The 18,436-nt window shown below is 47.2% G+C and overlaps 1 protein-coding gene and 2 long non-coding RNA genes across 6 annotated transcripts in view; 1 reads left to right on the plus strand and 2 right to left on the minus strand.

Moving 5' to 3' along the window:
* SRPX (sushi repeat containing protein X-linked) overlaps positions 1-7,729 on the plus strand; it is a 46,878-nt gene extending 39,149 nt beyond the window's left edge. For all 4 annotated transcript variants that reach the window (XM_007667262.4, XM_029083481.2, XM_029083484.2 and 1 more), the window contains 3 exons: positions 83-216; positions 2,412-2,533; positions 7,095-7,729. In XM_007667262.4, coding sequence (XP_007665452.2) covers positions 83-216; positions 2,412-2,533; positions 7,095-7,278 — 440 coding nt within the window. In that variant the 3' untranslated portion in view covers positions 7,279-7,729. The remainder of the gene's footprint in view (positions 1-82; positions 217-2,411; positions 2,534-7,094) is intronic.
* Positions 2,305-3,489, minus strand: LOC114818270. Its single transcript, XR_003766124.2, has 2 exons — positions 3,451-3,489; positions 2,305-2,686 (listed from the first exon to the last, which is right to left on the minus strand). It is a non-coding gene; the product is annotated as an uncharacterized LOC114818270 (long non-coding RNA).
* LOC114818271 lies at positions 7,249-11,569 on the minus strand. Its single transcript, XR_003766125.2, has 3 exons — positions 11,341-11,569; positions 8,148-8,325; positions 7,249-7,331 (listed from the first exon to the last, which is right to left on the minus strand). It is a non-coding gene; the product is annotated as an uncharacterized LOC114818271 (long non-coding RNA).
* Between the last annotated feature and the right edge of the window lie 6,867 nt (positions 11,570-18,436).

Consider the following 18,436-nt stretch of genomic DNA (forward strand, 5'->3'; position numbering starts at 1 on the left):
CAACCCCGGCACGGGTCCTGCCCCAGGATGACCTTCTGGAGGTCGGCAGGCCACGCGTGAGCCGGGGCCTTTCCCGTTTCAGCCATGACCGTGAACGTGGGCGTGAGGACCGCGGCCGCCCTCCTCGATCAGTTTTACGAGAAGAGGAGACTGCTCATCGTGTCCACTCCCACGGCCCGCGATCTCTACTACAGGCTGCAGTTGGGAATGCTGCAGGTGAGAGGTAGAGCCAGGGTCCGTCAGGGTGGGGAGGGGAGGACAGGAGCCTAACCCAGCTGTCAAAATCAAGGGTTGAGCTGCCTTTTTTTTTTTTTAAATGGTATTTTTTAAGCGCTTATTATGTGCCAGGCACCATACTAAGCGCTGGGGTGGATACAAGCTAATCCGGTCAGACACGGTCCCTGTCCCAGGTGGGGCTCACCGTCTTAATCACCATTTTACAGGTGAGGGAGCTGATGCCCAGATAAGTTGCCCCAGGTCACGCAGCGGACAAGTGGAGGAGCTGCCATTAGAACCCAGGTCCTGGCTCTATCCACTGAGCCACTCCTTCCGGCTCCACTTCCTGATGGGCCGAACGAAGGAAGGCCTGGTGTTTCCCTTCACCAGACCCCACCTGCAGAGTGAACTCTCCCTGCCCCTGCAGACAAGGGGCCAAGAAAGATCCCTGAACGGGCCAAGGAGTCAGAAGGACCTTTGTTCTAATCCCGATTCCTCCACTTATGTACTGGGTGGTCTTGGGCAGGTCACGTGAATTCTCTGTGCCCCAGTCAGTTCCCCCGTCTGTAAAATAGGGAGCTTGCCGTGGGTGCGTAGGGAACTATTTCCCTTGAAAGATGAGTGGACCTTGCGCTTTTTCAAAAAAAGACCGTCCTCTGAAAAATCAAGGTAAGCCTAGAACTTAATGGACATTTGGAGGACTTCCATACCCAGATATATCTCGAACTCAAGGCAAGTAGAAGAGGTGCTGGGCATCTAACCAACCGTATAACATGGCTGTGGCCAAAGCGGTATTATTTTTCAAACTGTCAGTCAATCAGTCAGTTGTATTTATTGAGCACTTACTGTGTGTAGAGCACTGTAATAATTATAATAATTATGGTACATTTTAAGCTCCCCCTGGCTCTCAGGATGGCACCTGGAGAGCTTCCAGTCCTCTACCGGTCTCGGCTACTGGAGGGAGAGTCGAGCAGATGCCTGTCCATTCCATTCCTAGCTTAGGCAGGGGCTAGCCGAGTGGAAGGCAATCTGCTACAAAGCAAAACTCACCCGTGCCGGGCGCCGGGCAGCGGTGGCCTGCGAGAGAGTTGAGGGCGGAGACTCGAGTTCACTGAAGAAGGCAATGGTAAACCAGTTCTGTATTTTTACCAAGAAAACTTTATGGATACACTACCAGAATGACTGCAGATGGAGGTGGGGCGTTCTGGGAGAGATGTGTCCGTGGACTCGCTACGGGTCAGAAACGATTTGACAACAAAAGACAAGGCAAGGCTTTTTAAGCCCTTACTATGTGCCAAGCACTGTTCTAAGCACAGGGGTAGGTACAAGTTAATTAGATTGGGCACGGTCCCTATCCTACGTGGGGCTCACGCTCTTGTCCCCGTTTTACAGATGAGGTAACGGAGGCCCAGAGAAGTGACTTGCCCAAGGTCACACAGCAGACAGGTGGCGGAACGGGGATTAAAACCCAGGCCCTTCTGACTCCCAGTCCCGTGCTCCCAGCCACGCTGCTGCGGAGTGCCGTACGAAGCCCTTGGGAAAGAACAGTAGAACGGGTCTTAGACACATTCCCGGCTCTCAAGGAGCTTAGAGGGAGCTTACAGCCTAAAAGCAAAATACAGAAGGGCAGAGACATCTTGCCCTCGCCCCATGTGATCCTCTGAGATGCCTACCACTGACTCGGTGGAGTTTCTCAGGAGTTTTTGGTTTGTCAAGTTGGCTGTTTTAATAACTCTGTTCCCTGTCAAAGACTGCAGCTCAGCAGAGCTGGTGTGTGGTTGCGTGTTTGCTTTTCCACTCCATCACAGCCCTTGTTGCTGCCAAGCCCTTTCTGTTCCCTGCCAGGTTAGAGAGAGCCAGCACTACGCTGGACGTCTTTTCCCGTTTTCATGTGGATTTCTTGGAGAGGCTTTGAGATTTTCTTAGTAGGTCTGGCTCAGAAGGCAGCACGAGTCTGGACACACGAACACCATTTTGCCTATTTTTGTCCAAATGCCAAGCCTAGACGTATTCTAATGAAACCCTCAGGGAAGGCGTCCATTTGTTTAGCACTGATTTGAACCCTCCCAAGGACAAATTGGACCGTACTTTCTCTGACCAAAATAATGAAATAATCACCGTTTCCATCGTGAGTTCCGCGTTGGGCCTCGGAGTCCTGTTCTCATCCGCTCTCAATTTGGATTCTGCTCCTCTAGCAAGCCCAGTGCGGGTTGGATCTCCGGCACGTGACGGTGATTGAATTGGTGGGGGTCTTCCCGGCCCTCATCGGAAGAATCGGAGCGAAGATTATGCCTCCGGCTCTTGCGTTTCAACTCCGGTAAGTGAAGCGTCCGGCCTTTATTTGGGGAGGGGGGCTCGTCTCAGAGCAGTTCCACGCTGCAGCTCGGTTGTCCCACGATCCCCTTGGTCTTCCATTTGTCAACGCTCCGGGAATGGCAGACTGTTTCAGGTGGATACATCTCTGCAGGCCCTGGATCGGAAAGAAATAGTCTCGAAGCTGATTGCGGGCAGGGACTGTGTCTACCTATTGTATTGTACTCCCCCAAGCGCTTAACACGGTGGAAGCAGCATGGCCTACGGGATTAAGAGAGCGGACCTGGGAGTCAAAAGGATCTGGCATTTAATCCCGGCTCTGCCTCTTGTCTGCTGTGTGACCTTGGGCAAGTCACTTCACTTCTCTGTGCCTCAGTTCCCTCATCTAAAATGGGGATTAAGACCGTGAGCCCTTTGTGGCTCAGCGTTTATCTACCCCAGCGCTTAGAATGGTGCCTGTCAGGTAGTAAGCGCTTAACAAATACCACAGTGCTCTGCCCACACAGTAAGCGCTCAGTAAATACCGTTCATCGATTGATAAGCTCCGTTTCAATTGCCGGTGAGGCATTAGATAATTGAATGCGTGGCTTACAGTGAATGTGAGGGGACATTTTTGAAGCCCTGAATAGATTTGAACTTTTTTTTATAGTATTTATTAAGGACTTACTAAGGGGCAAGCACTATTCTAAGTGCTAAGGTAGATACAAGTTAATTAGTTGGACACAGTCCCTGTCCTGTATAGACCTCAGAGTTTAAGTAGGAGGCAGGACGTCTCCAGGGTCGTGGTCCACTCACGACCACCCTCCTTACCCCCTCAGCAGCCTTTGACATTTTGGACCACCCCCGTCGGACCTTGATTTCTCTGCCACTGTCCTCTCCTGGTTCTTTTCAGTTAGTCGGCGGTATTTACTGAACACTTACTGTGCTCTCGTGAGGGTACGGTACAGTTGGTAGACACGATCCCCGCCCCCAAGGGCCTTTCAAGTCTAGAGAGAGAGAGACAAATTGGGGATAGGGCAAATGGTAGAGTAGAAGGCTATGTAGGCCTGCGTGCTGTGGGGCTGAGGCTACCTCTTGCTGCTCCTCCTCTACAGGCCTTTCCTCCTCCCCTGAAATGGACTGTGAGCCCTAAATGGGACAGAGACTGTGTCCAACCCGATTAGCTAAGCACTGACAAATGCTCCAGTGCTTAGAACAGTGCTTGACGCACAGTAAGCATGGAAAAAATGCCATTAAAAAAAGAGATCTCCCCCCTCCACTTGAGCCTCTGACCTTATTCCTTTGCAACTTATTCCTTGGCACCATTAGCTTCAGAGCACTTAATCACTTTGCCCCCCTTCTACCTCACCTTCCTTCTCTCTAACTACAACCCAGCCCATCCACTTTGTTCCTCTGTTAACCTTCTCGCTGTTCCTCAATCTTGTTTCTCTCTCCACTGACCTCTCCCCCATGTCCTGCCTCTGGCCTGGAATGCCCTTCCTCCTCATATCCAACAGTTACCTTCCCCCCTGCTTTGAAGCCACATCTCCCAAGAGGCCCTTCCCGACTAAGCCCTTGTTTCCTTTTCTCCGACTCCCTTCTGCCTCACTCTGACTTGCTCCCTCTATTCATCACCCCCCTCCCAGCCTCACACCACTTAGATCCATATCTGTCTTTGATTTATTTTATTTATATTAACATCTGACCAACTCCAATAGCTCCTACCCCACAGTTTTCAATCATTCCCTTGATCCCATGGCATCTTCCACGTAGCACCTCATCTCCTTCCTACTATTCCTTAGTGAGCTCGGAGAGAGAAAAAGAGAGTTGTTTAGACCAAGCGCCTCCTCTTCCCTAATTCTCCCCAACTTCCACCCCATTCACTCACTGCACAGCCCTCTCTAAAGTTCAGCCTAATCAACCTCTCGGCCTCCTTTAGCACAGTGGCCCCCAGTGAGCAGATGGTCTAGAGGGCAGAGAGATAGGAGGAGAAGCAAGAGAGGACCGGATCAGCGTAAACAAGGTTGGATAATGTTTTCAGGAGAAGGGGGTGGTCCACTGTGCTAAAGGTTTAGAAACTAAGCCTTATACTTTCGTTAATTAAATTAGATAGAATGTATCGGTTCCCCAGCACTGTACACTCCTCATTCTCTGTGCAGCAGATGACCACGTACCCCTTCTTGAAAGTCCTACTAAGATCACATCTCCTTCAGGAGGCCTTCCCCAACGAATCCCCCTTCTCCCAACGCTATAGCTTCTTCCTTAGTACCTCACGCAGTTGAGTTCATATCTTTAAACTTGGACCCCCTACTGCAACTTATCTTACTATCTCCTCCACTAGATTGTAAACTCTGTGAGGGCAGGGATTGTAATAATAATAATACTAATGATAATAATGATAATTGTGGTATTTATTAAGTGCTTACTATGTGCCAGGCACAAGCAAATCGGGTTGGACACAGTCCCTCTCCTTCATGGGGCTCACAGTCTTAATCTCCATTGTACAGATGAGGTAACTGAGGCACAGAGAAGTGCAGTGACCCACTAAGTACTCTATTGTACTCACCTAAGCGTGAGGTACCGTGCTGTGCACTCAGATATTATTGAGCAGTTGCATTAAATGATAGCTTATTATAACTATAATAGCTATACAATGACATTAATGATTAAACGGTAGCTATTACATGATAGCTTATTGCCGACGTGGTGCATGCTGAGAAGCAGGGCTAGCCCAGCAGAACAAGGGACAGTCCTTTAGTGTGCCAAAAAGGCCGGAATTGTGGTTCACATCCCACATTGGCCCCATACTCACTCCTAGGTGAACTTGACTATCAGGATTGTCTTTTTGAATTTAAATGACAGCTGTAACTGGTAAGAGCAGTAGATACCGTCCATAGAGTTGCCCTTTGGTTTTGAAGAAAAAGACCTCGTGTGAAGTCAATTCTGAATGTGTGCGGGATTAAAATGGTCCATTCGCAGTCCTGATGGCACTGTGCACATATAAATGTTCTCCCTTTTTGTTTTTTTTTTGTGAAGTGCTTACTATGCGCCCGGCCCTGTTCTGAACAGGTTGGACACAGTCCCTCGTCTACATGGGGCTCACACCGTTAATCCCCATTTACAGATGAGGTAACTGAGGAATAGAGACGTGAAGTGACTTGCCCAAGGTCACTCGGCAGGCAAGCGGCAGAGCCAGGACTAAAACCCAGGTCCTTTTGACTCCCAGGCCCGTGCCCTCTCCCCTAGGCCACGCCGCTTCTCTTTGTTGCTCTGACTTGTTCATCAGGAGAATCTTAGGCAGTCACTTCACTTCTCTGTGCCTCAGTTCTCCTGTTCTCCCTCGTGCTGTGAGGGAGACGACTGTGAGGCCCGTGTGGGACAGAGAATGTGTCCAACCTAATTCCCTTGTACCTACCCCAGAATTTAGAACAGTGTTTGGCACATATTAAGTGCTTAACAAATACCATAAAAAGGGGGGGCACGTGGCAGCCGCCCCAACAACAGCCTTCAACAAATCAAAGTCCTCAATCCGCTCTGCTAGCACTGTCCCTTGGCGTGGCCTAGCAGCGCTGGCCTGGGTTCTCATCCTCACTCTGTCACTTATTTGCTCCGGAACCTTGGGCAGGTCACTCAACTTCTCATTCCTCGGTTCCCTCATCTGCAGAATGAGGAATAAGACAGCGAGCCCCATGTGGGACGGGGACTGTGTCCAACCTGATTAACTTCTATCAACCCCAGAGCTTAGAACAGTGCCTGGCACATAGTAAGCACTAACTACCATTAAAACAAACAAGGGAGAGCATTTATATGTGCACAGTGCAGTCAGGATTGTGAATGGGCCATTTTAATCCTGCACACACTCAGAACTTCACTTCACCATGAGGCCTTCTCCTTCACAAAGGACGATTCTCTGCGCAGTATCATTTATGTGCTCTGATCATTTATAGCAGTCATTCTTGTCCAAAGAGACAGTCCTGATAGTGTTAATGTTAGTATCGGCTTAACAAATACCGTGCTTTTTATCGCAGGCAGAGCACTGCACCGAATGCTGGGAAAACTCCAAGGGAAAGCGGTAGACAGATTACCCGACCTTCCGGCTTTTACAGTCTAGATCCGAAAGGAGAAGTTTAGGGGATGACTAGCTCCCTGTTCGTTAGCAGTCATTGGGAAGCAGCACGCCGTAGTGGCTAGAGCACAGGGACCTGGGACTCAGAAGGTTCCGGGTTCTAATCCCCGCTCCGCCGCCGGTCTGCTGCGTGACCTCAGGCGAGTCCCTTCACTCCTCTAGGCCTCCGTTCCCTCATCTGAAAAACGAGGATTAAGACTGTGAGCCCCTTGTGGGACAGGGACTGTGACCAACCTGATTTGCTAGTATTCACCCCAGCATTCAGTACAGTGCCTGGAACGTAATAAGCACTTAACAAATACCACAGTTATTATTATTATCTCCAAGAGTCCCCATTTCCTTGCCGGGGCACATCTCCTCGCCTACAGATGCGCTTTCCCCCTCCCCGCCCGGAAACGAGGGGTCACTTGCCTGGCGCCCAAGCCACAGCCGACGCTCTCTCCGCGGTGTCGTTTTTCAGACTCCTCCTGCGCATGCCTCTGTACGCCTTCACCACCGTGGTCTTGGACAAGCACGGCACGGACAAAGAACGCTACGTGTCCCTCGTCACCCCCGCCGAGCTCTTCAACCTGATCGACGCCTTCCCCCTGAGGAAAGATGAGGTCGTCCTGCAAGGGGAGATGGGGCAGACGTGCAACGGATAACCTCGAACCGCCGAGTCCTCTCGGCCTCCCCGGTGCTAACGCGCACAGCATGGCTTTTAAAAAAAAAAAAAAAGCAAAGCAAAAAAAAAAATCAGATGTACAGATTCTTTTGTAATTTTAAAAATCTATTTTATTATGGTGCTTCCTTGCATATAGTAATATGCATGATGCCGTTTGAATCTCAGATAGCTTGGAAAGGTTTATAGACTGTAAGCTCGTTGTGGGCAGGGAACCTATGAGTTATTGTGTTGTATTGGACTCTCCTAAGCGCTTAGTACAGTATTCTGCACACCAGTAAGCGCTCAGTAAATACGATTGATTTTTGGTTTTTCTCCCCACCCCTGGCCCTTGTACAGACAGATAAGATAGCCATTCCATTTCAATGTAAAATTTGTCTCTTACCTTCTTTTTTTATAAAATGTTTATTAATAAAATGTTTGGGCACAAAGTTCAGAATGGATGCTTTGTCCAGGACTCTCCGCTAAACATCAAGGCTTTAGAAAGGTGGCGCCTTTTTGCTATTTGCGGGTGCGGGGTCAAAACCCTTTTCTGCACACAGTTTCCTTTCCATAGGTAGCATAGCCTAGTGGATAGAGCACCGTTCTGGGAGGCAGAGCACGGGCTTGGGAGTCAGAGGCAAGTCGCTTAACTTCTCTGTGCCTCAGTTACCTCATCTGTAAAATGGGGATTAAGACGGTGAGCTCCACAAGGGACAACCTGATTGCCTTGTATCTACCCCAGCACTTAGAACAGTGCTTGGCACAGAGTAAGGGCTTAACATATACCATCATTATTATTATTATTATTAACAGTGCTGGACACATAGCGAGCACTTAACGAATACCATAAAAGAGAAGGTGTCAACCTACCTGTGCCTGTGTCCGGGGACTGTCATTCCAGCCGTCCTCGGCCAGGGATGCTATTTGCCCAGCGGCATCACTGTCAGCTCTGACGGGAGTCTGTCCGGAAAGCATCCTTCCATGTGACGCTTGGTTTCTTCTCCACCTCGTTCTAGGAAGAGATCACTGTTGCCCAGGAAGTAGCCAGCTGAGAAGCATTAAACACAAGACTCGAAATTAGTAGCCTTTTTTGAGGCCCCCGATCGAATGACCTATCAGGACACCCCAGAGGCTCCCCCGGCCAGAGGCACCTACCTCGCCCTCCCAGTGCGGGGGAGAAGTCATTGAGAGAAGCAGTGTGGCCTAGTGGAAAGAGCCTGGATTTAGCAATCTGGGACCTGGCTTCTGATCTCAGGTCCACGACTTGCCTGCAGTGTGACCTCGCGAAAGTCACTTTGCTTCTCTGGGCCTGTTTCCTCGACTGTAAAATGAGGATTAAATCCCGCTCCCTCCTACTTGAATGAATTGTGAGCCCCATGTGGGAAAGGGACTGTGCCCGGCCTGATGATCTTGTATCCACCCCACTGCTTACAGCAATGAATGCTAATTTCTGTTGTACTCTCCCAAGTGCTTAGTACAGTGCTCTGCACAGAGTAAGCACTCAAATACAATTCATTGATTGAACAGTGATGATGGTATTTGTCAAGCACTGTTTTTTATTTGTCAAGCACTGTTTTAAGCGCTGGGGTAGATACAAGCTAATCAGATTGGACACGGTCCATGCCCACGTGGGACTCACAGTCTTAGTTCCCATTTGACAGATGATGTGACTGAGGGCCAGTGAAGTGGCTTGCCCCGTGTCACACAGCGGTCAAATGGGGATTAGAACCCAGACCCTTCTGACTCCCAAGCCTGTGCTCTACCCGGGAGGCCACACTGCTTCTCCTGTGTCCTGTGCCTTCCCTCAGGGTGGGGAGTCTTTGCCTTCTGAGCAGAGAATAAGAAGACCTGGTAGTGTGGAATTCAAACTCAATGGGAAATGACAAGTCTTCCCTCCGGGGAGATTCGGGGCTTTGCAGTAGAGGGAAAATGATTTTAAACAGAACTGAAAACTTAATCATCCATTCGGGCCAGATTAAATCTTAATTCTCCTCACTTGGGCATCTAACCGTGTGTCCGATGCCTTTTCAAACGAAACTAGATCAGGGAGAGGAAATAAGGGCACGAGGCCACCTTCTGCTGAGATGGGTTTCTGTTCCTGGGAAAAAGTCAGCTGTAAAAAGAAAAAATCACAAAGCAAACAGTCTAGGAGGCTTTTCTTCTGGCAAGTTACCCCTGTACGCTAAGACACCACAGACTGCACGGAGCTTCCCGGGGTGGGTCATTCTTCGTAAAAGGGCAGTCCTGCTTATTCCTCCACCGCCTTATTCCTCGAAGCCCTACTGAAGGCCCATCTCCTCCGAGAGGCCTTCCCTGTCTAGTTCCTCATTTCCTCTTCTCCCACTCCCTTCTATGTCACCCTTGTCCCTGGCTCTGCACCTTTTACTCGCCCCTTCCTCGGCCCTCAGCGCTTAGGTACGTATCCGTAATGTATTTATATTATCGTCAGTCTCCCCCTCTAGACCGAAAGCTCTTTCAATCACTGGTATTTATTGAGCGCTTACTATGCGCAGAACACTGTACTGAGCACTTGAGAGAGTACAACAGAATTAGCAGTCTCATTCCCCGCCCATCATGTGCTAACAATCTAGAACTCATTGTGGGCTCCCAGTTGATACCACTGATGGATACAGCGGCCTCCAGCCCAGAGATAACACAGTTTGGGGATTGAGACCCGGGAGGAGAGAGGTTATTTTCAAAAGAAGGGATCTGGTTCTGAAATAAACACACACCCCACTACAGTGGGTTTTGTCGCATCAAATAATTTATGATTTGCTGGGAGTTTCAATCAGGAGAGAGTGACAATAGACTAGGAGAAGCGGCCTGCTTCGTGGAGAGAGCCGGGGCCTGGGAGTCAGAGGGACCTGGGTTCTAATCTCAGCTTCCCCTACTTGCCTCCTGGGAAAATTGGGCAAGTCAATTGCCTTCTCTGTGCCTCCATTCCCTCATCTGTAAAATGGGGATTAAGACTGTGAGCACCATGTGGGAGAGGGACCGTGTCCCATTTGATTAGCTTGTATCTACCCCAGCGCTTAGAACAGTGCCTTAATGAATACCACCCCCCTGCAAATAAGAGAGAGAAGCGAAAATAATTCCCAGAACGCTTTACAGGGAACACACTGAGAGGCTAAATTTAATTATGCAGGCTACATTTTGAGTTGTTTCTGATGACTCAAGGCAGAACATGCAGTTCGTATTAAAGATCAGAACAACTGGTATTAGAGAATTTTGGCCAGAACTGTAGGGAAGCCTAGAGGCATACTTTAAACAGGCACAATGGAACCGCTATTTTGGACCAAGAAAGAAAACAGCACTTACAGAAAAGCGTGGCTCAGTGGAAAGAGCACGGGCTTTGGAGTTAGGACTCATGAGTTCGAATCCCAGCTCTGCCACTTGTCGGCTGTGTGACTGTGGGCAAGTCACTTAACTTCTCCGTGCCTCAGTTCCCTCATCTGTAAAATGGGGATTAAGACTGTGAGCCCCACGTGGGACAACCTGATTCCCCTATGTCTACCCCAGCGCTTAGAACAGTGCTCGGCACATAGTAAGCGCTTAACAAATACCAACATTATTATTATTATTATTATTAGATACGCAAAATGCCCTTTACAACCAAGGAGTGTTTTCCTTTTCTTACTGTTGCTCAAAATTAAAAAAAAAAAAGGCACTGGAACAGGTCTTCCCACTAGAAAGAACCTCCTTTCCTCTAAACTACGTTGACAGGTTGTCTTCCTCATTAGACCGTCAGCCTCCTGTGGTAAGAACTGATTCTTTGTTTGAAGAGGAGCAGCGGGGCTTAGCGGAAAGAGCACGTGTCTGGCATTCAGAGGACCTGGGTTCTAGTCCTGGTCTAGAACCTTAACTTCTCTGTGCCTCAGCTCCCTCATCTGTCAAACGGGGATTCGATATCTGTTCTCCTTCCTACTCGGATTGTGAGCCCTGAGTGGGACAGGGACTGGGTCCGACCTGTTTATCCTGTATTTTCCCCAGCATTTACAACGGCGCTTGACACGTAATAAGCGCTTAACAAATACCACGGTTATTGTTATTATTGCTCACTCACCCCAGCCAGTGCTCAATAAATGCTGTTGATGATGCAGATGTCTGGATGAAGGCAGGTTTCCACGAACTCCATGCAGGTAGCAGTGACTCACGTCCTCCCAGTGACTTGTTCCATACAGGCAAACTGGGCTCTTAGTGGAGTGTCAAGCAATCACACAGTTCAGAGGAAAGCTGATTGATTCATTCATTCGTGTCTACCGGCTCTGTTGGATCGTACTCTCGCAGGTGCTCAGTACCCTGCTCTGCACCCAGTAAGCGCTCGATAAATACCACTGATCGATCCTTATCTACCTTATCTTGGGAAGCAGCGTGGCTCAGTGGAAAGAGCATGGGCTTGGGAGTCAGAAGTCATGGGTTCGAATCCCAGCTCTGCCACTTGTCAGCTGTGGGACTGTGGGCGAGTCACTTAAATTCTCTGTGCCTCAGTTACCTCATCTGGAAAATGGGGATTAAAACTGTGAGCCCCACGTGGGACAACCTGATCACTCTGTATCTACTCCAGCGCTTAGAACGGTGCTCTGCACATAGTAAGCGCTTAACAAATACCAATATTATCTACCAATTCTGCTGTACTGTACTCCCAAGCGCTCAGTATTATGCTCTGCGCACAGAAAGCTTTCAATAGGTACGACTGGTATGTGTCTACCAACTCTGTTGTACCGTCGTCTCCCAAGCGCTCAGTACAGTAAGCGCTCAATAAATGCCATTAATTCATCAATCGATAGGCTCAGTTCCCTCTAAACCAACCATCCTCCACAGGACAGTTTCCTTTCTCAGCTCCAACTGAGCAGAAAGCCCAGCGAAGCCCTCAGTAGTACTTCCCAGTCACCCAGAGCACCTCAACAAAGGACACACCAGTGGGCAAACTGCTTGGATGTCGAGAAACAGGAACCGGCCGGCTTAGATCCCTGAGATCTTTTTTTCTCGAAGGAAAACTGATTAAAGTTTGGAAGAATTCTTAGGAGAGAGGAGAGATAGAGATGTATCTGTTGACGTCAATTGCAGTCTTAGTTAAAATGGAAGTCTGCACATCAGTCGGTCAATCGTATTTATTGAGCACGCACTCTGCGCAGAGCACGTCTCTTCCCTCGGAAGAGAGCCGTATAAGACACGTTCCCTGCCCATCTGCCTAATTGTGAGAGCTGTCAAGCCCGGGAACTTGAGGAGGGTGATTTCCTTGGGACAAGGAGAGAAAAGAAAGCATAAGGAGAAGCAGCATGGTCTAGTGGATAGAGCACGGGCCTGGAAGTCTGAAGGTCCTGGGCTCTAACTCTGGCTCTGCCATTTGTCTCCTATGTGATCTTGGGCAAGTCACTAACATCACTCTGCCCTCAGTGACCTCATAAGTAAAATGGGGATTGAGACTGTGAATCCCACACGGGACTGTGCTTAACCTGATTAACTTGTATCTTCACCAGCACTTACTACAGTACCTGGAAGACAGTAAATGTTTAATAAAAATAATGGCATTTGTTAAGCGCTTCCGATGTGCCAAGCACAGTTCTAAGCGCTGGGGTAGGTACAAGGTAATTGGGGTGTCCCACATAGGGCTCACAGGCTTCATCCCCATTTTACAGATGAGGGAACTGAGACTCAGAGAAGTTAAATGACTTGCCCAAAGTCACACAGCTGACAAGTGGCAGAAGCGGGATTAGAACCCACCAGCTCTGACTCCCAAGTCCGGGCTCTTTCCACTAGACCACGCTGCTTAACAAATACCAGCATAAGAAACCTCCTCAAAAAAACAAGCCAGCCTTGAAATCAGGGATCATGTCGACTAACTCTATTGTGCTCTCCTGAGAGCTTATTACAGTGCTTGGCACACAGTAAGCACTCAGTAAATACCACTGACTGACATACCCCACCCTCTATTCAAATAACTGACAAGGCCAGCAGCCAAAACCACTAGCCCCTCTTTCAGAAAGGTATTCAGTATTGAGGGAAAAGCAAATTGCAGAACAAGGACACATTCCTCTTTTACAGATATCCGGAAGCCGGAATATACAGGCCCTGCTTTGGCAGCGAAATCCCACATAAATAAATAGTTCTCCAACATTCAAGGTTTTTAGAAAGTTTTTTTTTTAAAAAACCGACCTTGGATATGTGTTGAAATATCTTTGGATTTTTCACAAGAGCCAACGAGCTTATGGAGGGTTTCTTTGGCTAAAAGGAATATGTGCTAAAATAAACTATTTGACCAACGGCTGGTTCCATTATCAGTGTATGCTTAATAAAATGATTCAAAGCTAAATACCCAGTCTCTAAGAACCATCAAGGGCTACATTCTAATCATTGCACTTAGAAATCTGACATTCTTTTCATTAAAACCATTCCTTTGGCTCTCCCTTGGCATCCTGAATCTAAGGGAAAAGAAATTAGCGGGAGGAATATTTGTCCTTAAATAAGGACTAAAACAGGCAGGGATCGTCTCTACCTGTTGCCGAATTGTACATTCCAAGCTCTTTGTACAGTGCTCTGCACAGAGTAAGCGCTCAATAAATACTACTGAATGAATGACTACAAAATATCAATTCATTCTCCAGCTCATAAACACGGTGTGGGCAGGGAACACGCTAATCCTATAATCCTGTTGTAGTGTGCTCTCCTAAGTACTTAGTACAGTGCTCTGAACATAGTAAGCACTCAATAAATGCAATCGATTGATTCAGTATACTAGATTGTGCTTACCTCACTATCTATAATCAAGACTGCTAAAAATATGGTAAAAAAAGTGTAAGTAATGAGGTACAGTGAATAACAGTTCTCCATTACGCAGTATCCTCCTCTAGCAGGAGTTAATTTTTTATACATATTAGACTGTACTCATCTCACTTTCCCTAGGGAGAGAAACAAGAATTCTGTTCATTTTACATATGAGAAAAATGGAGGACAACTTAAAACCTCAAAAGAGAATTCATTTCACCAGAGCTCTTAACCACTGACTTTTCTGGGCACAGATGAGCTTTCTCTCTTCCCACTTAAGGGCTTTCAATGATTTGATGGTTATCTAGCATCAGTGTAGTAGAAACTTTCAGTTATGTCTGAATTTAGGATAAAACCACGGCCCTGCTCCAAAATCACAATCATACAACTTAGACACATGAAACATATTCTGGATTAAACTGAGGTTTCTCTCTGGTTCACTGTGGGTCATTTCTTATCTCAGTCAACACACTGGCACGGAATTGTCCACAACTGGTCAAAATCTACTGGGACCTGGATAAGTTGGGTGCCTCCATTTTGGAATTTCTTCCTTAACCACGTGTGTATTTACACCTGTGCAGTGCCCCTGTGGTCTGAGGGGAACTCCAGGCCAGCTGCTGCTTCAACTATCTCTCCTTCTTCCACCCCACCAATTACTTAGCATAGGTGGTGAGGGTGGGAGGTGGAGAATCAAGCAGCAGAAGAGGATCCCCACACCAAAACTAAAAAAATTGGAAACGCTGGTTTAGGGTATGGAATTTAAGCCGAAAATCAAGCCCCTTGGAAACAAGAACTGTCTACAAATGCTCCTTCTGAGTCTGCCACGTCACCAAAAGATTACAAATCGGATGCCGAGGTTTCTCAAGGATTGACTGAAGACCAGTGTTCTATAGCCAGAGCCTCTGAAAATATCTTTCCTCTTCAGTTGCCAATATTTCTAGACTGTGGTCTGTTTCTTTTCATGCTAAAGTATGGTCTCTTTTATCCTCTTTGTTCAGTTTCTCTGTCATCATGTCTGTCTCTACTAACTCTATTGCATTGACCTCTCCAAAATGCTTAGTACAGTGCTCTGCACACAGTGAATGCCCAATAAATACCATTGATGGGCTGATTGCCATTCTGAAGACTGACCAGGAAGATCAGAACTTTCCACTGTTTCGAATGTCTGTTTCTGGGGTGTATCCAACCCAGGGGTGACGGGTCTTGGCAGGTTTTGTCCACAGCAAATCTCATTCCTGTGAGCTGGATTCAGATTCCGTTAGGTAGTCAATCTGCCCAAGGACATTTCACAAGCACTAGGTTCCACGTTTATGATTTAGGGCTAAGAAAACAGAGAATTTAGGCAGAAAATACCTTTTCTTTTCCTCTTAAGTTGAAAGCAGTGTAATGTAGTAGAAAGAACATGGACCTGGGAGTTAGAGGACCTGAGTTCTAATCCTGTCTCTTCCGAATGCTTGCTGTGTGACCTTGGGTAAGTCACTTAAATTCTCTGTGACTTAGTTTCCTCAGCTACAAAATGGGGATTAAATCCTACTCCATCTTCCTTAGACTGTGATCCCCATGTGGGGACTGTGCCTAACTTCGAATCTACCCCGGTGCTTAGACCAATGCTTGACCCATAGTAAGTGCTCAACCAATACTACTTAAGAAAAAAAAAAAAGCAATTGGGAGCATTGAAACGTTACCTTTAAATAGCCTCAACCTAAAAGAGAAAAAAAATCTTCGTTTTAGAACATATGAATCATTAAAGACAGGCTTAATGACAATAATATCATCAGTGATGGATCACAGTGTGAACTTGAAGATCAGTCCTTCGGATTTTAGGAAGGTGCTGTTCATAGAAGAGGCTCAGAAAATATGGCTTTTGTTTTAGGAATGAAAATTTTAGCTCAAAGGATTCATTTCCATTTTACTACCTGGAAGTCGTAACTTCACCGTTTGTGCCTGCCAAGACCGTCTCCCTAAATAGACCATAAGCTCCTCATGGCCTGGGACTAACTGAACCTTTTCCTTCTATTAGAAGCACACAAAAACCTATTACCCTTCTTTACCCACGGAAACTAGTCAGAGAGATTGCATAGAATAGATTCTTCATTTCCACACATAGTTTTCCTTTATTTCAATCAGTGGTATTTATTGAGCACTTTCTGTGTGCAGAGCACTCTACTTGGGAAAGCACAATAAAACGGAGTTGGCAGACCTGTTCCCTTTACATATGTGAATGCCTGTCAATCGATGGGATTTAGTGAGCGCTTACTGTGTGCAGAGCACTGCCTTAAGCACTCGGGGAGTTCAACAGAGTTGGTATACCCCAAACAAGTTGCTCCCCGTTGGGCTTAAATTTTCCCCCAGAAAAGAATTAATCCTGTATACAAATGAACACAAACATCTATTCATCCATGTATTTCACGATAAGCGAGTTGTGTATTTGTAAAGAGAAAAATATTACAGTGCAAAATGACTCCTAAATTAACAAGAGACAACCCACACTGACAACATAAAACAACACATCTGTTACCAGCCAGGCTGACTGTTAAATATATGGAGATCGGTTTGCAGTTGAACACAGGGGGCTCCTGTGAAAAGCAACAACCGGAGACATTCATCAAGACATGGACTTGTGGGCAGGGAACTTGTCTACCAACTAGGTTGTAGTGTACTCTCCCAAGCGCTTAGGACAGAGTACTGCACACAGTAAGCACTCAATAAATGCTACTGATTGAAGATAAAAGCCCTAGGGATAACTCTATCCAAAATACAGTTAACAGCTGGACTTGCAAAGCTAATATTTTGCTTGGATTTAGGTGAATGTTTATGTTTTACATCCTCCGCCCTTCACTGCAAATAGAATAAATCACAAAGGAAGTTGTATGGACAGAAAGCTTTCTCATCTTATTTCCCCCCTCCTCCTATGTAACCTATACACTCGAGGCATACATACTCCTAAGCAGTATGGTGCAGTGAATACAGCACGAGGCTGGGAGTCAGGTCATGGGTTCTAATTCTGGGTATGCCACTTGTCTGCTGTGTGACCTCAGGCAAGTCACTTCACTTCTCTGGGCCTCAGTTACCGTGTCTGTAAAATGGGGATTGAGACCGTGAGCCCCACATGGGACAGGGACTGTGTCCAACCCGATTTCCTTTTATCCACCCCAGCGCTTAGTTCAGTGCCTGGCACACAGTAAGCTCTTAACAAACACCACAGTTGTTATTATCATTAGGTACTCACCCCCACAGCCCTTAGGTACATAGGCTTTAAATCGTTTTCCCGCCCTTAACTGTCGATCTATTTTAACGTCTGTCTCTCCCGTGAGATTGTCAGCTTCTTGGAGCCTGGGATTGCGTCTACTCACTCTGTTGGACTCTCCCAAGAGCTCAGTACAGTGTTCTGCACTCAGTAAACGCTCATTAAATACCACTCATTGATTGAAAATAGTAGGTTCAAGAAAATCTTGGTGAATTCGTGGCTGGTCAGGTACATGAGCTGTTGATTACAGGGAAAAGTTGGGAATGTTAGAAGAAAAGCGTAGGTATGGTAGAAAGTTCAGGTTTGGACAATTATTTGCTCTGGAGGACCTCAACGATTTTTAGTAAACTGTTGAGGGCAGTGCACATTAAACAATACCTAGCGACATATTTGTTCTAGCATTTATTGCGGAAGAAGCGTCATGTCATTTCCACACACAGTTACAATACTTGGGAGCATGCGATGAGAAAAATTAAAGCGGTTTACCCAGTGGCTGGACATAGTGATTGTCTGGATGGAGGGAGAGGGAGGGGGATTAGATGCACCCCTGGACTGCCCCCTGCCCCCTCTTAAGACCTTGAACTCCACGTCCTGTTGGATTGTCTCATAGGCCTTCCCTAAGTCTTCCTTTCCCCTCCCTTCTGGGTTGCCTATGTGCTTGAATTTGTATCCTTAAACACTTGATATTCAGCCCATTCCTGCCCCACAGCACTATGTACGTATCCTTATACGCCGCCATTTCTCCCCTCTATAATTTATTGTAATGTCTGCCTCTCCCCCTCTAGTCTGTAAGCTCCTTGTGGGCAGGGATCCTGTCTCTCCCAAGCGCTTAGTACAGTGCTCTGCATGCAGTAGGCATGCGATATCGAGTGATGGATTGTAGCGCCTCGCACGTAGTAAGCGCTTAAATACCATTATCATTATTATCATGATTTCACCCCATGCTTAGCATGGAGTAAACATTTCACCAACATGACAATTATTCTTATTATTTTGCCCTCTCTGGTTTAGCGAGGGCCATGGGGTTAGAGTGTGTTATTAGAGGGGCAGGTTGAAGAGGAGAAGACCCAAGGGGAAGGAGGGGAAGGTAGTTATCCGATTGCTCCTCCAGTCATCTCTGGAGCCATGACCAGGACAGAACGCCGGA

Source organism: Ornithorhynchus anatinus, chromosome 18 (genome assembly GCF_004115215.2).
Source record: "Ornithorhynchus anatinus isolate Pmale09 chromosome 18, mOrnAna1.pri.v4, whole genome shotgun sequence".
Taxonomy (NCBI): Eukaryota; Metazoa; Chordata; class Mammalia; order Monotremata; family Ornithorhynchidae; genus Ornithorhynchus; species Ornithorhynchus anatinus.